This window comes from Parasteatoda tepidariorum, chromosome 1 (genome assembly GCF_982258835.1).
Source record: "Parasteatoda tepidariorum strain Cologne lab strain chromosome 1, Ptep-v5.0, whole genome shotgun sequence".
Lineage (NCBI taxonomy): Eukaryota > Metazoa > Arthropoda > Arachnida > Araneae > Theridiidae > Parasteatoda > Parasteatoda tepidariorum.
Window position 1 is genome coordinate 70,636,155 of NC_141755.1, and position 25,225 is coordinate 70,661,379.

General features: G+C 28.8%; 1 protein-coding gene across 1 annotated transcript in view; it reads left to right on the forward strand.

Annotated features, from left to right (window-relative positions):
- The window catches only part of LOC107456282 (neutral ceramidase), a 122,032-nt gene that overhangs the window by 35,792 nt on the left and 61,015 nt on the right, over positions 1 to 25,225 (forward strand). Inside the window, exon 2 of the mRNA XM_016074112.4 lies at positions 10,718 to 10,861. Coding sequence (XP_015929598.3) covers positions 10,718 to 10,861 — 144 coding nt within the window. The remainder of the gene's footprint in view (positions 1 to 10,717; positions 10,862 to 25,225) is intronic.

Sequence of the window (25,225 nt, forward strand, 5' to 3'; positions counted from 1 at the left end):
CAAATTTTATATAAAATGGAATAAATGGAATAAATTTTGGTACGTTTTAAATCAATAAAAATGCAAATATCTGCTGGCCATCCTTTTTCTTGTCATGATAAAGCGTTTATTTTTTTCTTCCTTTTTTGAGAATTCTATTCCTTTTCTTAACTCCACAATTTTATTCTACGCCGACCCTATTCGATTTAAGAACATAGAACAGAAATAAGGATAGAAGTTCAAATAATGCTTAGATTCAATGAATAAATTTCCACTTTTCTAGTACAGATTGTTTACATTGCCATAAACAAGTCTGAATTATTCTTATGCTTAAAATTAAAAAAGGAAACGTTTGTCGTTAAAGTATTTTATTTGTCATTACTATTTAAAGAATAACCAGCAAAACTACAAATGTTTAATATTTAAAAATAATTTTCATCGAAACTTTTCTTTTTAGAAATATTTTTAAAGAGAAACTTAGCCACAGGCTGCTAGGAGAATTTTATTAACTTTCATCTGGTATTTCTAGAGATGTTTAGGTGTTTTCTTTTGTGTAAAGAAGGGAACGGGGTAGTTTCAGAGATTTTAAATAATTGTATATTTGAAGTAGTTCTGAATTACTTATAAATGCAAAAATATTCATTTTAATTAGCGCTATTGCATGATTACAATATTAAGCTAATGGTTATAAGCGACAATATTAAGCTTACCTTTCCTTTCTTTCCTGTTAATTAGAAATACTAATATCATTAAAAAATAACAAATTGCTATGTTAATGTTGATTCAAAACTATGAACAGATACTAAAACGTTAAATACACGAAGTATTAAATTAATTTTAGTTAAAGTTTAAATTTAACATATTAAACTATCCAATTTTAAAATAATGTTGCTTTAAATAAAATAATATAATAGAGCTTCTGAAAAAGCCGATAGCTCATTCGGAATATATGTAGAAACATGGTGCGTAGCGTTTTTAAAAAGTGCTTAAAGGTGCTTATTTTCGATTTTCGTTATTTAAAAGCCTTTAAAGGTCTTTTTTCATTGGGTGTTTTTAAAAAGTACTTAATTTTTCCTTTTCAAAACGGAGATTTTTTTCGTTACAGTGTCGATTTTTACCACGTATTATGCAAACGCGTGCTTTTCACATTGTTCTATTCAACGTTTTCACAATTCATTTCGGCGTACCGTCGGTCCATAGCGTATGAAGGCGCCAATCATTTTACATGTTTGATACATGTTCTTGCGAGTCCGTATTTGCATCTACTGAGCTGGGTTTGGTGAAATTATTGCCTTCTCATGTGCAACTCTGTTGCAAGATATTCTCAATTTCAGACTTCATTTTCCACCCTCTGATTTCGAACCGAAAAATCTCTCGATCATTTTATAACGGCTAATATAATCAAGAAAAAAATTCTTTGTCAGAAACTAGTTATTTTCTCATGATCATCTGAAATTTTGCATTTTGTTAATGTGTATAGTGTTAAAAAATATTTTTTCAGTGCTTGAAAAGTATTTAAAAGGTGCTTATTTTTTATTGAAAGATTTGGCTCCGCACCCTGAGAAACATTTTCCTTTCATTATAGAATCAGATACGCAATTTCGAAGTCGAAGAAAAAAAGACAAAGAAAAAGTTATTAAATTTTTTCTTTTTATATATTGGATGTATTTATAATGGATATATTAAATAGCATCATGCTCGTACTCTTTGCAATGTTAGTATTAACACCAGTTCATAACTACACGAATCGACATTTTTTTTAGCAGATTTTATTTTCGCTCCGATTAACTCAATACTTTTAATTACTAAATATTTATTATTGTAGTTTTATTAATATTTAAACTTTATTGCCTGAATAATGGTATATGTATTTATAATGTTTTTTTTTAATGCAAAAAATTGATTGAATGCAAACAATAAAAAAATTGCAGCAAAATTTTTTTAAAATTATAAGATAACTTAAATGCATTAGGTTAACTTCTATCCCATCTGTCATATTTCTTACATTTAACAAGATATACTATCTTTCAAAGATATTTAATTTTTTTTAAACCTTTTTTTTAAATAACATTTAAGAAAAAGATGATAAAAATTCATTTTATCAGTCATTTATCGCTATTGAAGAAGATAAAAATACAAAAATTTCAAGCTGTTATAAATATATTTTCACACTAATATTTTATAAAAAATTATTTACTCATATCATCTGTCTTATCTAATTCTTAAGATTTGCAATGATGGAATATTTCGTCAGGAATACGCTCTTAATCATAGTTTTGTTATCAGTAGAATTCATAATCATATTGAAAACGGAGTCATTTGTTATTGTTTCAAAATATTTAAACCATTTACGACTTTTTATCTCTGTTTTTTATTTATTTGTTTGAGGTGGCGTTTCTCATATAGTGGGTTAGATAAATGTGGATAAATATGACTGTTAGCTTTATATTTTTAAGCGCTTGTGGCAATATTATGGTACACCACATGTACAAATTGTAACACGTTTTATATATATATATATATATATATATATATATATATATATATATATATATATATATATATATATATATATATATATATATATATATATATATATATATATATATATATATATATATATATATATATATATATATATATGAATATGATTATTGCAAAATAATATTGTTAGGACATTGGAATAATTGCAAACGTAAATTTTAATATTTAAATAACAACTTAAAACACATAATAAATGTTAAAATACAAATGAATCACAAATAAATCTTAAAACAAAACAAATGTCTCTTATTTATTTGAGAATATATTTTTAAAAAACTTTAAAAATTGAATAATTTAAAAATTATATAAAACTGAAATGGTGGAGCTGAGGAAAAGTTCGAGATTTCTTTTTTGAAATTTCTAAAAACTATGGTGATACGCTCATAAATAAACTGGTCTCCAAAAGTTAAGCATAATTCGCAAAATGAGGTAGAACGTGAGTAAATAGTGATAAAATTATCCAAAATCACTTGCAGAGATAAAAGAGTGAGTTTATGCAAAACGTTTCAGTCGACGTCGACATGCGGAAAGCATGAGCGCATGTAAGAAAGGGGATGAATTCGATTCACGTGTCATGTCGAGATCAAGCTGGTTACATGCTGGCTGAGGAGTGAGTTAGACGATCAAGAATAAGAAGAATGCCGCCAAAAAGCCAAATAGGCAAGTTTTTGAAAAGAAGAATTATTTGGAATATTGGTATGTGAACGAAGTGTCTAACATTCTCAGTGTGCCTCCATGTGTGGTCTCAAAATTGTGACAGAGGTTTCAAAGTACAAGGCATGTTACGTAACGACCAGTTTAAGGTGGATTAAGACATTTCTCAAGGTCCATATTTGGCAATAGCGGCGCGACGTTAGAGGGACTATTGAACTGGAGAATTCAGTTCATCAGGAGACTCAATTACAAGCTTCTAGGGCAGGAGGATTCTATAATAAATGGACTTAAAAAATTCAGAAAGAAAGCGAAAGTAGAAAATGAACTAGGTATAGTGAAAACGTTGTTGGTAGGAGCATTTGTTTCTCAAAACAATCGCTCTTGCCAAATTTTAGCTGTGTTCTTTCCATTATCTTTTGTTATTTATTTATTTAAATTTTTATTTAATTATTTTTTGTGTAAAGAAACATAGAATAGTAAAAAGAATTTTTTTTTTTTGGCTTTGTATGGGAATGGAATTTTTTGATCTTTAAAGATCGCTTTGATCCAGCGAGGGATTGTTCTCGAATATCAGAAGGGTCTCCAGAATTCCGTTCTCGCTTGAAAGGGGAATAAGAATTGTGACATCCTACATTCTGATTAAAATAAAAACAACATTGAAAGTCAGCTGTTTAAATTTTGTAACATTAATTGTTTTTATATTTTTCTTTGTGCAAATTAGAGCTCGTTGAATATATATTGTCAACACATTTATGCTTCACACCTTCCTTTCGATATAGTTGGCAGCAAAGAACACAAAATATTTAACAAATATTATAAATATGAATGCGTTAGAAAGGAATGTTTATAATTTCGTAAATATTCGTATGTACTCGTATGCTTCAATTTCGGATACCAGTGTGCACGAAACTTCCATCATTAGATCAAAAGTTACTCTGGATATTTTTGAAGCACCTCGAACCTCGCTAACTCGAACCTCGATTTCACGAATTTTTCGATATCTCGAAGAAAAAAAAATTCCCTTCAAATACACTCAATGTTAAAAAAGCCTTGATTTCTCGAATTTTTTTTTCTAAGCCCTCGATAACTTGAATTTTTTCCCATAAATAGTGTAGATTTTTTTTCTGAAAGTAAAAAAATATTCCAAAAAAAAATTTAAGAATAGAAAACTAATTCTCATAATCATAACCAATTCTCAAACAAGCACTTCCTGCAGTGGGCACTGTAAAGAGATTTATTGAGAGGCAGTCGAATATGTCAGAGGAGACATTTAAAGCTATATTCCACTTAAAAAGTGTTATAGACAAACTTTCTTACACATCTCTAAAGCAAACAACAATTGAATCTTTTTAAGTGTAAAAAGTGTTTTTAGAATAAACATGGAATAGTAAATAAGGCATGTAAAGAGCAGTTTTCTTTATTCTACCATCGATAACATGCGATTTTCGATAATACGAATTTTCGGTATCTCGAATTTTTTCTGCTCTCCTTTCAAGTTCGAGATATCGAGGTTTGACTGTATTTAATGACGTTATTTTATTAGAATTGCAAACTTAATCTGACTGTAATTTATTAGTCTCAATCTGACCAGACTTAATTTGACTGAAATATATACTGAAGTATCTGACTGTAATATAATTCATATTTCATCAGTATCATTATTTATATACAGAAATTACAACTAAATGATTATAGTTCAGACCTTTGATGTGATTTGAAGATCCATGGACACGAAAACAACAACAACAACAACAATATGATTACTTAAATTTTGAAAGATTACATCTGGTTATTCATTTATGTCCCGCTTTAAAACTTGAATTTGATTGTGATAATGATACACGTTATATGACAACAAGCAGAGTATTTAGAGTAATTAACTTATATGAAATCTCTGAACCATAAATTTTTAAGTCTCTAGTTTTCAAAACGAACTTTTATGAGAACCATTCATTCTCTGGTTAATCAATTTATAGTAGGAATAAAAATGAGGGTTTTGCATCTTGTAAGGGATGAGTCATTGATTCTGCCACCTTCCACTTACAACCTTAGAATGACATTAATTAAAAAAGTCATAAAAGCTAAGACGGAGAACAAAATAGCCTCAATTCCCGATATGATGGATGAATATTTTCCACGATCCATTAAATAACAGAAGTGGAGGCAGCTAAGAACCTTCTTGGCTGCATTTGGCGAAATGTCTTTCTCTATAAGAATTAATGCGTATCGATGAGAATATGATGTGCAGAAAAGGGCTCAGCAATAAATGATGCAAAAATACGGTAAAGTTGATTTTGCTGACCAGACATTTCAAAACTGAGATCCTAAAATATTATTCATAGTTATTAAACTCTTGAGTATATTAGGTTAAAGTGCATTCGAAATATTGTTATCCCATTCCATAATCATCATACTGAAATGTGTATTTGTACTTTAAAAAATAAAATAAAATGATTATTTATGCATATTTGAAGTTGAAAATAAATTTTTGAGTGCGAGAATTTTTTTATAAACAACTTACAAATCATTATAGAGTTCATTCACAATAAAACAAGATAAAAAATCATCAAAACTTGATTGTTGAAAGGAGAGGAAATGCGATTATTAGAATTGTCTTTCAGTTACATCAAATTATATTTGCACAGAACCATCTTTGATGTGATTGAAGTTGACAACGATTTGTCAATGATTTTAATTTCTAAATGTGCATTTATTTTGTTTTTCAGCCACTCTACCATTTTCCCATTTCTTCACTTCTTAAATAAATTGTGAATGTTCTTTTAAAAAATGTATTTTTGATTTTTTTTACACGTTTTTAAAATTTTTCCACAGTTTTAAAATACGGAAAAATAAAATTTGTAGGCTCAGTTTGAAAAGTTTAAATCCTGACATAGATTTATAAAGTTATGAGACTTCAAATTTAAAATGCCCGGTCTTTTTAGAAAAAACTTGGGCTATGAAATCGTTGAGATACGCGCAGACGAGAAGTAGCAAACAAAAATTTAAGTTTTAATTTGAAAATACAAACGATTTAAGCAGAGCAGACAATTTTTTATTGACTTTGTTTCAAGTTGTTCAGCGTAGAATAAATTTTATACTGCAGAGAAAATGAGGGTGATGCAAGAACATTATCGTGCTATGATTTTAAAATGGGATTAAATCGAGAAGAATGCTTTTGACGGTTTCAATTAGCGCTTGAGAATAAAATACCATTGCGTACTATTGTATTCAGATAATTTCAGAATTTCACCGAAGTCGCAATTCTCTTCGCAATGAGCAACACACAGGAAGACCGCCATCAGCAGTTATCCCAAATAATGCGTCTGCCATAAGGAAAATTTTAAGGATGATAATCGCTGTACTTACCAAATGATACAGCAGAAATATGACATAGGATATGCATCCCAACCTAAAATTATTCACGAAGAAGTAGTTATGAAAAATGTAGTTTGAGCTGAGCACCAAAAAGAGGCGAGTGTCAGAATCAGTAAAGAAGCCCTTAGATTAATAATGATGGTGATTTCGGAAATTATAAAGGGTGATGGAACACACATACCGTTCTTTGGCACCTCTACACCTCAAAAGAGCAAACTATGGGTCTTTGAAGGTGATCACAAGGCGACAATGGTGAAAAGACAACGTGCAATGTAAAAAGCAATGTATGCTATTTTCGACAGAAGTACTGGACTAGTCAAAGCCATTTAATTGGAAGGACAGAAGATGGTAACAGTAAACTAATATACCACTGAATGTCTTCCACAAATTTTCCAAGAAGTGAATGTTCGAGGATTTATGCTTCACCATGACAATGCATTTTCACATTCAGCAAGATTAACAGTGGAATTTCTTGAACAAAAGACACATTAAAGGGATTGAAAATTCATCGTATTCGCCGGATATCGTTATGTGTGACTTTTGGTCATTTTTAATCTAAAAAAGTACTTACGTAGATGTCGTTTTCATTCCGAAGAAGAGATTGGTGTGCATTTTTTTCATCAATTCCAAGAAAATAAGGGTTTGAGGAGCTTAATTTTCGGAAAATTCGTCTTTGAAAGTGCTTTGATGGTGGAGGAGAGTACTTTTAATTCTTCTAACTTTTCATGTACATAATTTTAAAAATCTAGGTGTATCTTCAAAATTTCAGAGTGATTCTCGGGTAATAATGCAATTTCTAGAAACATTGTAGTTTTGTATCATTCATGGACTTTTTTTAAATTTGTATTTTCGTTCGTGATCATAATGTGCTTAATTCAATGTATGGAAATGAGAAAAATGACACCAAAAATTTCATACAGGGATTGAAATTTTAAGCACACTTTTGTATAAAACAACTCTTTCAAAATACAAACTTATTTAATTACTAGTCAAAGCTTTTATTGGCTTAAGAATAATTTTGTTAGTGGTAAAAACGTTGTTTAACGTTACGCAACGTTGTTTAACGTAACGCTACGCAAAACGTTGTTTAGTGGTAAATGCTTTAAGTTTTTTTTTATAGACAAGAATAATGTAATTCAAAATTTTCCAATTTCATAGAAATTTGTAAATATATTTTGCATTCCACAAATAATTTTGAAAAAAAAGAAAAAACTAAAGTGATTTTAAAATACTTTATTGACGATTGAAGTCGAAAACATCTTCTAGAACACACACGGTAAAAAAATTTCGGATTATACTACGGTTAAAAGAAATAGTATTCAGGATGCCGGTGCTCTTTACAGTAAAATCCACTTTTACCAGAACATTTTACGGTACAAAAACCCCTTTATACCGTAATTTTTACAATAATAATTACCGAAAATCTCTGAATCCCTGTAATTAAATAAATATTAGTGCTAAAATTGCAGTATAATAGTTCACGGTAAAAATTGATTTTACTGATGATGCACCCACGTGGCATTATTTTATACTTTGATTTGATTCGGAATTTTTTTCAGTGCAGTAACTTCTTCAATTTAATTTGATTGTATCTTGAATAATTTTTTCATTTAAAAGTTTTTATTTTAAAAAATTAAGCATGTTTCACTGTTTTCCAAAAACGGTGATAAACCCTTATTGAGCACCATGCTTAAAACATTTATCTAAAAGGAAAAAAAAATAACTGCACTTTTATGTATTCTCATTCACTTGAATTTCAATTACACTTATAAAAATTATTCTAGAATGAGCATCTGAAACAATTGAAATAAATTAAAATGCTCTCTTACTTTTTTTCTGTTTGTCAAACTGCGAATCTTAGTGATTTTGCAGTTATACATTTTTTAACATGATACCGAGTAATTTATTACCAATTATTGGCTCTACTTATTTTCAAATCTAAACCTGAAATCTATAACCTCATTTTAGATCTGTTTACGATAAAAAATGTGTAATAATGTTACTGTCATACTATTTTATTATGTAATGATGGAGGAATAATTACAAGAATATATCCTTTTTCCTCTTTTTTTCGTACCTCAGTTGTTATGGTGTTATTGAAAAATTGTAACACGGCATTTTTACATTGTAACAAGCAGTATTTGTGCTTTTATTCTCAAACGCTTGAATCTGAAGAAACCCTGATAACAATTGGTAGAGTATCTGTAATCTAATCGTCGACGTTGATTTCTAAATAAATAACGCTTATTAAATATGAAATGGTACCTAAAAATGACATGGTGCTATATTAACAACCATTATACATTAAGATGTCATTATACATTAAGATGTCATTAAACTATTATAATAAATTTCAATAAGGAAAAAAAAACGAATAGTCGTCAGAGTGATAGACAATGTCTTTAGATGCTTTTTTCCCAGACTGTCTATAAATTTAAATTTATAATAAAATGTTTGGATATTTGTTTTTTCTCACTCCATCTTTTTCTAATCCTGTTTAACCCAAACATACAGCTCCGGTGAAAAACGAAATCGAAGAAGGGAAAGAAAATGTGAAGAATGTTTGATGTGACATTATCTCAAAGGACTTCTGAGCCACTTTAGTTGAACCCATTGTTAAAACGGTGGCATGGTAAAGCCCAAAAAATCGATTAATGCTAGTTGAACAGGCCATCTTTTCCATTTTAGAGTGAAGACGATAGATGGCTAAAATTGAGAAAAAATCCCTTTTTCGGATGAGTATTTCTAGATACTCATCATTCTGGGAGTATAAATTTATCCTTCATTTCTTAACTCCGGTGAAATTAGTTTCGAATTATTTTGCATAGCCAAATTTTGAGTAAAAAGTAAAAATGATGAGTGAGGTATGACGAAAAATATTTCACAATTTTGCCTTGGGAACCATTTGAGAACTTCATTTTTAATAAGTTATAAAATTTAGATTTATTTCTATGGAAATATTTATATTCATTGAGCTTATTTAATTGAATAATACTTAGTTTGAAAACAAAACAGTATTAACAAATCGCAGTTATTTTTATTATAAAATGCAGCTTTGTGGTATAAAACGGATATATTTTGCTATAAGAGGATAATTTTAAGTATAAAATGCGTAATTCTTTATTCAAAACGGATATATTTCGCCATAATACGCACATTATTACTAAAATACAGTATGTTTTTACATTATAAAGAGTATTCATTGTAAAACAATTATTTTTTGCTATAACGCGTTAATGCTTCTCTAAAAATATTGGATATATTTCGTTATAAAATGGATATGTTTCATTATAATATCCATTATTGTTTATCACAAAAGTTAGTATTCGTATGAGAACAGCATTTTCTTTTCTTTTTTCAATTTCACAGAAAAATTTTATAGTAAAAAAACTTTTAAGATATTTCAAAATGCCTTGTGATCATTGCTTTCAATAGGTGCGTTCTTTTTAATACAAACGAATACTGTTCACCATAAAGTGGAAATATATTGCTATAAAACGGATACTTTTCATATATCCAGCGGATATTCTACGGACACCATATAAGGGATTTCATCTATCCAAACTACGGCAGTTTATCCGTCATTGAAAACAAAATAACATATATGAGCAATTCTTGTATGACTAAGTTGAAAAAAGTGCACCTCAAAAAAACTCCTTGTTTTAGAACTACGCTATCTCATCTATAACAAAACTGAAAAACAGTACACAGCAAAAATTAAAGCATTTCGGTTTACGAATTAAAAGGTTAAAAAAAAAAAACACATTATAATTTTAATACTGTGAAAAAACAACAATTGCTTCTAAGTCAATCAAAACAATCGAATGGTCTGAAAAACAATATTTTTATAAATTGCAATTTTATAAATCTATTGGATTTTAACAAAAAAAAAAGATAAGTAGCAATCTAAATGCAAACTAGCTTTGATTTTTATTTCAAACTTTTTATGCATATTCATTTATTTAAATGGATAATAATATAAAAAATACTTGTTTAGGAATTTATAAGAAATAAAGTTAGATATAAAATTAAAAACTCAAATATTTAAATGCGTCATAGCAAAATATGTATTTTGTGCATGTATACAAACAAGAAAACTATAATAAATATCTTCATGCATTATTTGTTTTGGAATTTATAACATTATTTTTATTGTTTATTTCAGATGGGATACGCCCAACTTTCTCAGCGTACCGGGGGCATTCATACTCGCTTATACAGTCGGGCATTTGTAATAGACGATGGTAAATCCAGAATTTTATTTATTTCCTTAGACGCCGGTATGACGTCACAGCTCATTTACCTTGAAGTAAGTACTTCAAGTTTATGATTTCCTTACACATAAAAATATGAAATATTTATTTGAACCATTTATGTTCGTTGTTTAACTATTATTTATCGGTGTATTGTGTTATATTTTCGACAATAAATATAAAAAAAATGAAATAGTTAAGCAGTTTAAGCGTTTTCAGAATTGAAATACATTTATGTAATATCAATTATGCTCTAGGTACTTGGCATATCACCCAATATACTTTTTCAGATTAAAGTATGAAACTGTTTTTCTCAATAATTGATAGATTTTTTCTTTTTTCTTATGTTACTTTCATCCCTTACAAAAGCTCATTGAAGAAATGTCAAATATTAGGCTTACAAAAATATTAAATTTTAAGCTCTTCCAAATTTTATCTTTAATTTTTTGATATAAATGAAAAATTCTTAAATGATTCATATGTTTTTGAAAAATATATCCATATTTAATCTTTTTTCAGCATTAAAAATTTAATATATCCCCACTTATGAATTTTTTCTTTATTTTTCTTAATATATGTATATATATATATACATATATATATATATATATATATATATATATATATATATATATATATATATATATATATATATTCACCTCACGAAAATAAATGGTAAATAAAAGCATGAAGTTCGAATTTTATGTAATTTTTATTCATATGAGTGGAGAAAAATCGTTTTAAAATGGAACAAAAATATGAAAAAATAAGGATTCTGGAAAAAATTGCTGTACAAGTATCAACATCATTCGAAGATTAACATGATAACATGATTCGAAGATAATATTATATGACGTGATCATGTCACGTTGATGATTTACATCAACGTGACATGATGAATAAGTCATATGTCACGTTGTAGTTAATGTAAACACATAATTTATGAATTTTTTTTAATAAGAAGTTTAATAGTCTTTGATAATATTTAGATGCTAAAGTTCTTGGAGTTAATATGTTAATTACGACTAGTATTGTTTGAAAACAATGAATGTCATTCAAACAAATCTATTTAAACAAAAAAGTAATACTTATATATTAGCAGTGCTAACAAAAATTTTAGAGACAAACAAAATATCGGTGATTTGTTTTGCGTCTATTTCTGAAAAAGTACACATTCTAGCTTAAATGTGTAAGTTAAATGCAGGTTTAAAGTTTAAACATTGAAGTATTTTAGCATAGTAAATTTGTATTAATAATTGGAAATATATAATGAAATCATTTAAAATAAATTCGAAATTAAGCTTTCTCTCCGAAATATTTTTTAATTTCAATAATTTTTAGAATTCGTACAGCTTTAAATTGACTTTGATTTTTTTATTGTATAACAAAATTTATTATATTTTTTTGCGTGAAAATGATTGTTTCATTAAGAAGACATCGCTAACACTTGAGAATTAAAAATTCAAATCAATAGCTTTTTAATGAAATTAATAAGCTATTTAAAATTTTTGTTTCTCATTAGTCATTTAACTAGTTTTTTTCTCCTTCAAAATTTATGTGTTTCAGTATAACATTATCGTGTTTAACGTACACTAATTACTGTAAATATTTTTATACCTTAACTATTTTGCAGTTTTCAGAGATTTAAAAAAGTGTTCCCTCATCATAAGTGTTGAATTCTTCAACATCATATTTATAGATCTATTACGCCATAGATTTTGCAGTGTGTTTAAAAATGTATTTTCTTTCTATTGTTTTATTCTAATTTTATTTTTTTATTCTGCATTCTTATAATTCCGAATTCAATAAATTTTCAAATTATTCTTGCAACTCTCACAATAGAAAAGATAAGTATTTTTAATATGCTGATCAAGAGGTTTGCTTGCGCTGATGGTTAGTAAGTACTTTTTCAAATTTCGAAAAAGTTTACTTTCTGCGTAAATCTTTGTGACTAATTTTTTTCAAATATTCTAATTTTTAACTTTTATCGCTATATTTTTACGAAAATAAATTTATTAAGTTTCTAAATAATATCTTGTATTTCACTGTATAGAGTCTCACAATATTCTTTAATTTTTTAAACTTTTTGTTTGCCCTTGTTTTTCATTGACCAAGTCTAGAAGCTATACACTGAGAAAGAAATTAATGGTCCTGAACATGGTCAAATTTACCGTGTTTCTGTCTCTATGAAAACACCAAAATGCCCGGTAACTAAAAAACCTGGTACTGAAGCGCTTCGGTAATGATTTTAATGAAAATAACAATAAAATATGGTTTTAAAATGTGATAAAATTTGGTAAATGTTGTAAAAATTTATAATTTTATAATAATGCATTAGAGCAGGGCATAAAAATCATTTATTCGGTTAAATGTGCTTTTCAATTTTGTATTTATTACTAAATGTATGGTAATAGGAAATACAATTTTGAAAACTATAATTTCAGGTAAACCGCTGCCATAAGAACAAATAATTTGTAAATGTATGACTTTACCGTATATTTCGGTTTTTAATACCTGAATCATGCGTTTTGTCTTAACAGAAATGACATTACCATGCAGTACGATAATTTTATTAGATTTTTTTCTCTTTGTATGAAAAGCTATGTTTCTAAAACAATTAACAACAACATAATTTTCCTTTTTTTACGACTGGGCATATGTATTTTCTCCTAATCTTTAAACTTTTGCTCTTTTAAACAAGCAAATACTGTTGCTCAATCGAAGCGTTTAAAAAGTTTGAAAAATAAAACATTTACATTAAATTAGAAAAAAAAACTGCTCTTCCATTGAATAATGGATTAGATTATACAAATTCAATTTGGAAGATAGTAGTGTTTACTTAGCACAAAAAAGAACTTTTCCTTCTTCTCTTAATGTGTCAGTCTTCATTAGCAACTTAGGAAGGAAGAAACAATATTACAAACAAATCTCTTACTTTCTCGGCCTTCACATTGTTTTTCTCGAACTTAATACCCGAGAGCTAAATTAGTTTCCGAATATGACTTGTCAGGTTAGGTTTAAGAATGATTCTCCAAAATTATAAGAAATTTCACTTAATATTTAGTATATAATTTATTCATTAAGGAAAAAATAATAAGGATATAATTTATTCAATAAGGATAAAAGAGGATAATTTTGAATTTATTAAATAAATTAAATAAATTTTATAAAATATTAATTAAAGAAGTCGTATATTTAGAATTTGATTTTTCATGTACTATTCTACCGATTTTGCTCAAATTTTGTATTCTGCCCTGTAAATTTACATATTTTAAAATGACGTAAAACATTATGTACTTTATAATTAAAATTTTTTTCGACTATTATTAAATGAAATAGTAAAAAATAATAAACATTTACAAATATTTTTTTTTATGGAATTATCTTTGGATAAGCGAATTTTACAATGGTGTGTAAAAAGTTTTCAATTTGCTTTAAAAGTTTTCGAGATTTGGCGAAATGCGCAAAAAGTAAAATTAACATTAAGGGATCCAAGTTTTGGATCGCTTTCCTGACCTAACCATGGGGAACATATTTCCCAGATTGCGGCTGCCCTCTATATTTTGGAGGTCAGAAATCCGAATCCGCTGAAAAAAAGGTATGTTTATTTAAAGAAATTACGTTTTGTGCCTGATATCGTAACTCAAAATGTCTTCTGCATTAATTAATTGGAATATTTGAGGTCACCCTTTTGAACCATTAAGATTGAGTACTAAAACGTGAAGATCCGATCATAAAAGCGAAAGTTATTCAAGGTGGTCCATTTTTGCACACTGTACATAGAGAAGAAAAATGTGGTAAAAACTACCAAAATATGGTACAATTTATCGAGCTTCAGGCTCTTTGGCAGCACGAAAAAGCTCTGCAATTTTTATCGAAGCGCTTTGTCATGAATTTGGTAAAATTAACAATAAAGTATGGTTTTATAAGCTGTGATAAAATTTAATAAATGCTCTAAAATTTCGGTATTTTGCTAAGATACCTTAGAGCAGGGGTCGCCAAACTTTTTTGATTATCGACCCCTATATAATTTTTCGAAATCTCCATCGACCCCCGCAAAAGTAATTTTCTGTTAATTAAAATAAAACTCTATTAGATACTGTGTTTGTACATTTATTTTATGATTTTAAACATTTATTAAAGTAATAGTACATTACGTAACAATAGTTTTATGAAAAATATATTAATATTGAAATTTAAATATCTTATTATTAAATAATAAGTAATTATGCATAAGTAGATATGATAAGTAAAGTAACTTAAGATTTATTGCTTCTTGATCAATAAGATGGGTGGGCCTGGTGTTTTTTTGCAAGGTTCGCTATATTGGGTTCAAAATTGGTCAATTTTAATTTTCGTCAAAATTGGTCAATTTTGTAATTTTCGTAAAAAAATTCAAAGTGTGCTATAGTCTTGTCGCGGGCTGTACTAATCCATATCATTAATGCTTACCTTCTTTTTTGTGCATTGATAATTAAAATTGATATCTAAACCAAACGAATGGTTTTATCGAAACAATAACTAATTATCTAAAACTATAAAAGTTTTAATAATGACACTGCAAATATTCAACACAGTTTGCAAAGATAGTTGAAACTGCGTATGATATTTGCATTTGTAACGTCAATGCTCGTCACACGTGACATTCGGACAAGCGCATATATGCATATGACTTACAAACTGCGCTGAGTTCGTGCCACTGCGCGGTGGTACATAAATACTTGTTTCACCCCAATAAATATACGTTTATTAATTTATGTTTTATAAAGAAACTGATATTGAGTCAATTATAAAAAAAATTCACAAATTTTACATACTTAATTAGGTATGTGTGATTTGCGTATTGAGAACTGATTCTTCTTTCGACCCACAATTGACCCTTCCGATTCGGATCGACCCCCATTCGCCCCCCTGTCTCAGATCGACCCCTGCTTTTGTTAAATAGACCCTTGGGGGTCTATATAGACCACTTTGGCGACCTCTGCCTTAGAGCATGGCATAAAAATTATTTATTCGGTTAAAATTGCTTTTTTGGCCTGCCAAAGTCTAATAAGGTTTATTCAATTCCTACTATTAGTTCACACTCTCCCTATGTATATTTATATATATCTTGCTCAAGTTTTCAATCGAGGTGACTGGGTGGCGCAGTTGGTTTGTCGTCGGCCTTCTGAGCCCAAGTCTGCGGGTTCGATTCCCGGCCCAGAAACCTGATTATCGGGATGCAGAAAATCCTAATCGGCCATGTCATATGAATATGCGGAATGTAAAGGATCCCTGGAGTGCCTTATTGTCTCTTGGCACTTCCGGCAAAATTAAATTCCTAGTGCACTTTAGCATCCAAATAGAGTCTCGGTGCTGCCATCTAGTGTGGCAGAAACTAGACGTCCTTATTAACATGGCCAACGGTATTTCACCCATTTTGGTGGTCCTGAAAGAGTGCATACGACTTCTGGAGAACGCACTAGGTCTGCTCATCGGGAAGACTGATTGTGCAGCTCATTGGAAATTAAAAAAAAAAAAAAAAGTTTTCAGTCGTTAATAAAATACTTTTTACTCATCCATTCAAGTTCAATTACATTTTTTTAAACCTGTAGTGGCCAAATCTTGATGTTAATACAGTTTTTTCAAATATTAATTCATCAATTAAATTTAATTAATTAATTTTAGTTTTATATGGGAGAAATTTTTTTAAATTATTTAATAAAAAGTAACTGAAATAAAATTTTTCCTTGTTGACCTTAGTAGAAATTGACTTTACATTTTTTTCATATTACTTGCTTTTTCAATCATTATTTTCAAGCTGTACAAAACGGAAAAATCCGTTCGATTCTCATCTGGTGCTCATGGTGGCCATTTTTGTGTCCTTAGCTCTGTGTGATGGAGAAGATTCCTGTTGGAACTTTTCCACTTTTAGTGACCATAGAAGAATAAGATCTTCCAAAGCAAGCTTTAGACATGTCGCATTAAAAATATTTGGTTCTGAACATTGTCCTGTCTTCATGCCGAACCGTACCGAGAATTCCGAACCGAAAATTCTGCTTTGACATTTTGTCTTCAGGGTTACTGTGCAGTTAATGACTGTTATAGTTAATACTTTTCTGCGTTATATCATAACTTATTTCCCTTCTCTTTTACCTTTTTAATTCTGCACTTTTTTTAATCATTACTTCTATGGATTATTTTAAATATAATATAAAAATAACCCTTTGATCCCGGTATGTTGTACATTTGGCGTATAAAGTTCTAATCTTACATTTGGTGATCGTATCATTCTGATTTTTATTTTATAATTTAGTGATTATTAGTTAAGTGATTATTAGTTAAGTGATTATTAATTAACCATTTTGAAGGCAGTGGTAAATATACTTACCACCACGTTTTACCACTTTTAATTTAGGTTTCCATTTTTCAATAACTTCAGCTTTCTTGAAGTGAGTTTGAATAAAATTGGTAACCATTTCTCACTTAGAAAAAACGTATAAAAGTTATAAAATACATAATTCCTTTTGAAGTTTGTAGCATTTAAGGAATTTATTTTATAAATAAAGAAAAATAAAAGTCAGTAAGCTCCTAATAGGTCCTGTTAAATATATTTACCACCAAAAAAATAGCATTTTTATAAACTAAATGAGTTTTTTTTTTAAATATCAATTACTGTTCTTAAAACAATTTCAAATCCAAAAATACTTTAATTTACCTTTACTAGAAAAAAAGGGCCAATTAAAGGGTTAAGAAGTACAATTTAAGTGATCAATTTAAGTCAAGAAGATTACAACGAAATTGCTACATGAAGTGTATGAAAATTTGACCATTATATTACGAGGTGTTCAGGTTTTTGTTATTTGAATTGTAATTATTACGTTATTAAGTAAGGTATTTAATGAATCGAAAAATTATAAGTAGTTTAAACTCTGGTTAGTGATTAGTACTCAAATTTACGATTAGTAATTATTCAAACTAACACAGCACATGCGAAAAGTTTGGAATCCAAATATTATACTTGCGGATAATTTAGTTTTCATCCAATATATTTTAAAATTTAAATATGCATACATTACTGATGTTGTTTCCACTGCTCGTAGAGCATTTATTGTGATTACATTTTATTTAATCAAAATTAGAACTCGAACTCTTTGGGGTTATTTGTCAAAAACGTAACCTTATTGCTAATTTTTTTTAACGAAAAAACTTCTAAGTGCAATCAAAATTGTGTATCATAAACCGCATTTTGTGATCGTTAAAATAACTAAGCACCCTTTTGTTTTCCGTGAAAAATAATTTTAATAAACTTTTTTTAAAAATATTATTTATTTATTTTTCATCATTTTGATATGAGAGACCATCAGGAAAAGTGTGAGGTTTCAAAAAGTTTACGATTAACCATGGCTATAAATTAGAAAAAATACCATTTCTCAATTTGGCTAATTAAAGGTTAAGAATAACTGAATTTAAGTATTTAGGATCTTTTAAAATATTTATGAATGTATTATGCAATAAAACAGAGTAAATATCACTGACATAATTTTCATTCATAGATCACGCTAAAACTCATTCAAGTGCAATTTTACTCCAAAATGTTTTTCATCGTTTCCTTGGATACCAACAAAACGAAATATATCTTGAGTAATCAAAGTTGAAAACACAGTTTGTAGTTTTATATTTGGCGTACAAAAAGTTTTTCATTTTATTTTTCTCCACCTGTTATTTTACCTAAAGACAGTTATATTTTCGTCCCGTTGTTTACAAAAACAATTCGTTTCTATGGTAACATACTGTCATTTCTTATCGAAGAGTAATGCTATGTCATACTCATAACATGCAAAACTGTGCGAGAAAACTGTAACCGTGACAGTTGAAATACAGTTAATGGGTACTGTCCATTGATGGATGATGAGGAGTATTGATCATATAAGTAGAAGTTTGAATCGAAAAGCAATTGTTTGCAGCTTCTTTTCCTCTTGAAAATTCCATTTCCCCTCTGACTTAGAAAGTTTATAGTATAAATATTCACATTACTTTTTTAAAAATTTATTTAAATTATATTTTACATTTTTTAAAATAAAGTTAAAAAGTATTTAAAAATTTTTATGAAAGGTTTATATATTATATTATTATTTATATTTAAAATGTTTTTAAAATATTGTTAAAAAGTATGTAACGAATTTTATTAAAGATTTTTATGTATTATAAAAAAAAGCAGACCGGCCTGTGTAGGGGGCAGGGAACTGTCCTGGCATCAGAAAGGTTCTGGGTTCGAGTCCCGGGCAAGGCATGGATGTTTCTTTCTCTCTATCTGTGTTCTATGTCCTTTCTCCTTTGTGTGTGAATGTGACCCGCCCTATAAACGAGTTGTGGTAGTGTGACGTGGGCGATGCTGCTCCACCGCCGTGGCTTCGCTACAGGTGCCCACTGGATAACGAAAGGAGAGTTAGCAGTTCTGGCACTTTCTGTGGCCAATGGACAATAGTTCCAAGTACCCGCCATTAAAAAAAAATTATAAAAACTCTTTTGAAAAAGATAACAGATTCTTCTGTTACAATATCTACAGTGTACAAAAAATAAACGGACCATCCTTAATAACTTTTGATTTAGTGATCGGATCTTATACTTCTTAATCATAATCTTAATGGTTTGAGGAGGAGACTTCAAATATGCCAACTAATTAGTACAGACGATATTTTAAGTTACGAAATCAGACTCAAAACTTTCTTTCTCTATATAAACGTTGAAAAATTTTTGCACACAATTATAAAATTCGTTTATCCAAAGATAAAAGATAATCCCATGCAAAAAAAAAAAAAAAAAAAAAAATTAGTAAACATTAGATATTTTATTTAATAATAGTTGAAAATTTTTGAATTGTAGGGTATACAACAACTTTTTACCATCTTTTTAAGGAATGTAATTTTACATAACAAATTACAAAATTTGAGTGAAACTGGTGGAATAGTTCCTGAAAAATAAAGTTTAAAAAAAGTCGTATTTTTAAAATTTGATTACTGGTTGTACCGCATGTGACATGGAATTATTCGATTACTATTAGAAATGATCAATGCAAAAACAATAATAATAATAACAAAAACTATAATACTAACAAAAATAATAATAGTAACAAAAACAATAATAATAATAAAAAACAGTATAGAAAAATATGTTTTTATATTGTGTATTCAAGAAAATTTTTTATCTTGTCAATAAAAAATGTTATTATAAAAAAAGTTTTTTGATAGCTTTCTGTCACTAAAGTTTCGTGAAACAGAATATTAACAAACTCGAGAGAAAAAAAGTTTCACTTAGTTTGAAGTTTATAAGTAACTAACAAACCATCGTGTAAAATAAAATGTAATGTAATTTCTACACAGAAAAATTTTTTTTAGTAACATTCAAAATATAATTTTTTCCATATTTTTCGAATGACACAAAAAGTTTCAAAATAGGAATTTTTTAAAATAATTTTTCAGCATATTTCGCATTATTTAATGCATAAAATGCGCAATCAAAATGAGATTAAAAAAAAAAAGGATTTAAAATTTAAAGGATTGAAAAATCGGGACTCGCCTTTTAAAATAATATGTGAATAAATTATCATATTTAAAATAATCCTTTAATCAGAGTTTAATATTTTACTGAAAATATTTTGAATACCATCAAGAAGTAACTAACGAATCTCTCGGGGAAGGTTTGGTCATTTGATCCTGGAATTATACTAGGAAAAAAAACAGTAAAAAGATTTGAAAAAATAAAAGAAAAATTATACTTCGATGAATTGTGTTTAAGGAATTTTAAATTTATTTAACACTTAAATAAACAATTGTGAAGTTCGTTGCAGTACGACTCTCCATCTATCTCATTATTCTGCTACTTACCCTCTCAGCTTTCTATTTTTCCAACTTTCATATCAATTGAACATTGTTTCTTTTTCTTCTTCTTTCGCTGACAGTCTACTCTGTAAGCTTTCTCCTTTTTATGAGTAATTGTGGGTGATTTAAGGGGATGAATTTAATTTCTTCTAGACAGGGAAGTTAGGTAATGGATCAGATGTAATTTTTCACGCTGAATTGGACACATAGTATCGAAGATATAAATGATTATGTACACTATGTACAATTTTGCAATTGTGCATAAACATGCATTTAATATTGCTAAAACAAGTGAAACATTGTTTCCTATTTATCTATTTTTTAACTTAAAATTGAATGAGATTATACATGAGTCAATAGAACTAATAGCTCAAAAGTTACAATAATTTTTATTTAGAAAAAGTACTTTTTTGGTACGGACTTATGCACACACTAAATTGTGATCCAGGAACTATTTTGATATGTAAGGTATGTTTTCCGATATCAATTTTCATGCTGAATTTAATGGTACAAAACAGAAATCGATAAAATAAATGTTTAAGAAGTTATAAGAGTTTTGTGTACAAAAAGTGTGATTTTGTGCTCCCGCTAAGTTACGCATCGCACATTGCTATACATACAATTGAGGTATTATTTTCTACATATTCTTTCTGTTCTTTCTTTTGTTTATTGCGAAATCCAGGGGTTTCCAACTTACATGAGGCCGGGGGCCACAATTAAAAACTCAATTCAAATAGCGGGCAGCAACTTTATCAAAATTTTATGTAGGACTCTTTTATGCTTGAAGGAACATTAAATATTACTGTTAGAGTTTTATCAAGTTGTACAAAATAAAAGTATTGAATTACAAATTAAAATAAAAAGTAGAGTTTTTAAAAAAAATTTAATTGCATATTAAAAAATTCGGGCTGCAATAACTTTAATGTGCACCCATGTATTAAACAATTAATGTGCAACAGATATCTAATTGTTAAGATATAAAACTTTAAAAAGGTTGGTATTGAAACTTGCATAGGTAGCACACAAAATGTTCAATGGCGAAATTGAGGTTTGTCTGCTGCAACCACCAGAGACTAGATATTTATATTTTAAATTTGAAATTTACAAATGTGTGTGTAAATATTTTTGTTCAAAAGGAGTGGTTTCAAAAAGTTAAATCAGAGAATTTCTTCTGATACACATACATATGCTAAATTATATTCTCAAAATACAAAAAAAATGAAATAAAAGGGAGTAACATACAAGATTATTTTATATTTGAATAAATATCTTCTTAGATGCAAAACGTGAGAAATATTGTTTTTTGCACCGTTGGAGAAAAGTATTTTAAACCCATATAGATTTTTTACGAAAATTGCCGTAAAAAATTATAACTAATATATTTTAGTTCGCGGGCCGGATGCGGACCCTGGCCTCCAGTTGGAAACCACTGGTAATCGAATGGAACCTAACAAGAATCGAAAGGGGTAATATTTTAACCGTTGGAATGCACTCTTTATGGAGGAAACACTTATAACTTCAAAACTATTAATCCTTTCAATTCGAATATTATCTCAATTAATCATAAAAAAATTCCTTGGAAAATGTTCCTGACGTGTTCAGAAAGCTGCTATATAGCAAAATAAAATATGTTCATTTATCGAAGAAGTAGTATTTTTACATAAAAGAGCTCGCAACTTTTAAACTTTGCAAACAATGCCTCACTTGTCTAGATAGCAATATCACATGTATAAGTAAATACAAATACAAGATTGTACTTTTTATATATAAATGCTTATATCTTTTAAACCATTATAGGATAATCTCGAGATTGGTCTCATGCAATTCAGCGTGAAAAGAAAATTAGGAACAAAGCTTCTCTCGTTCAAGAGGAAATTTAATTCTCCCCCTCCAATTATCCTCAACCCCTATAGAAAAAGGGGAGAGCCGTGGTGGTTCAGGGGATAGAGCACTCACCACCCAATGAGGTGACCCGGGTATGATTCCAGCGATGGCTGGTTGATACAAATTCCGCACCCAGCTCGCACCACCCACAGTGTTGACGTAAAATATCCTCAGTGGTAGACGGATCATGGGTTAGAGTCCCCTTGCCGTCAGGCTAACCGTGAGAGTATTTCATGGTTTTCGTCTCCATGTAACGCAATTACGAGTTAGTCCTATCTAAAATTCCTCCGCAAAGGCAAATGTTTCTTAATACTTGATCCAGAAGTTCGCTAGTCTTTTGGTTTGCATTCAAAATTACAAGGCTACGGAGTTGAACATTGGTAGTTTTAAACTCATAATTGGGTCGGTTGTTCAACGTCGGTTATAAAATATAAAAAGGGGGAAGCGCACTAAAGAGATTAAGGGAGTTTTCAAGCATCATTTGGGCAGCAACAGAACAAAGCTTTTTGTTGTGCTATTTCAAAAGTTATTACCAAGCAAAGGTGAAGAAGCACCTTTTCTGCTATAATGAATGAACTTATCAGCATTGTCAAACATATCTTTATTATAAGTTACTCCCTTCGTTTATTTTAAGAGATTAGGAAGCTCTGCCCTTGCTCGCTCAGCCCACTAACCCTCGTGATTGCTTCACATTCATCATTTCCCACCCCTCTTTAAGCTTCGAAATTTTCCACAAAAAAACAAAATAATTTATTGTTGAAATATACAATTATTGTAGGTTTATGAGAAAATATTTTGTTAATATGTTAATCGTACAGAAATGAACTATTATCTGAATATGAAAAATTATTATCTGAACTTGAAAAAAAAAAGTTTAACCTAAAGACGAATCGTCTCAATACGAAGAAATAAATAAGAAGTATTATCACTCATTGACGAAGCTTGCAACAATTCAAATAGGGAACGGATTTTGTTAATCTTTATTAATATTCTTTTTTCAAAATTTGGCCACAAATGTTAAGATTTTTTTCTGCAATTCTCTTTCTAGTTTTGCTACTTTTGAGTGACATCTACTCGAGCTTGAATATATAAAATAAGAATAAAAAAGTCTCCCGAGGGAAAATAAAATTTCTGCAATAGATCGTCATATTTAAAGCAAAAAAGCTGAAATTTTTTTTTTTGGAGCAAGCACTTGAATTTGTAATAACTTTCGAACATATCATATATATGGTTTGCAAGTTTTCACCAACCGCAATGTCAACGTTAAATTTCTCCTGTAGCAAACGAATAAAGTGTTAGAGTCCATATGATGCCGGGCTAACTTTTGCGAGTTTTCATGGTTTTCATCATCTTGTTACATAAAGTGGATTGGTTTCATTCAAAAGAAGAGTTTGTTCTGATGTTTCAAGATTTATCTTTTGTATTAGGTTCACAGTTGCAAGGCTATGAATTTGGTAACAGTTGATTTTAATTAATAATAATAAAAAAAGATACTACTGAGATTTTGGCTGCAAATGACTCTATTGGAATTTTTATTATGAATCAGAATTTTAATATTTAACATCAGCCTAATTTTCTTTACTTCCGAAATGAAAGTAAGTAGGTCACTGTTCGCAATGTCAAAAGGATAATAATTCATAATTAATAACACAGCATCCTAACGCCTTTCGAACTTAAGAATTCTGATCAACTCTTTAAGCAGCTGTCATACCCTTATTGTCAAGCATCAATTTTCTCCAATGACAAGCCGTTTGAAGTAGTAAAATACCCCTTATCCAACACTTCTTGCTTTGTTACACGTTAAGTAAATTAACACAAAGAAATCGTGTGTCTCGATGATTGGCGATTTTTTTCCTGCTTGTTTATTTAGCGGTCGCGCCATAACGTTTCCTTAAGACGAAACATAATACAAATGAATAAAAAAAAAGGTGTATATCTTAGTTTTGTTTTAGCATATACTATTTCCTACTGTTCCATTATTATTATAAATTATTGTTTCTAAAAGCCCACCTTTGGATGGGAAAAGACATAAGAGTGAAAATACAGTCACTTATCAACTTTTGCTGCGTAGTTACTTTTTGAAAACAATGATGACTAAACTGGTGTAATTTTACTGCGATATTTTATTCTACTAAACACTTATCTTTGTTTTAAAATAAAAGATTAGAAATTTCAAATATTGAACGACTGACTGTTCATTTTAAATTTCTTTTTAAAATTAGCAGAACAAACATTTTACAGAAAAAATTAGCATTATATTCGATATATATGTATATATACATTTGATTAATAAAACTTATATCGTAGATTATTGTTATGATTGTGTAAATATTGCATAACTCAACAAATAGAAATTTTTCCTACTTACTGTGAAAATAATCTACGCACCTTACAATAAATAAAATAAACATGTTATTTCAGATTACATTAGGATTACTAATCCGCAGAAGTAGCTTTTCGAGTCATTCGCGTTGATCCCTGAACTCACCTGACAAAATGAATAAAAAATAATGCAATATTAAAAAACGCGCTATAAACACTTTTTTTTCGTCAAATAACGGTGTGAGATAACGTAAAAATATTTAAAGAAACAACAAAAAAAACATTATCATCTATAGTTTAGTTAAAAACGATGGAAATCAGAACAAGGAAGAATTCAATCGTCTCTCCCAAAAG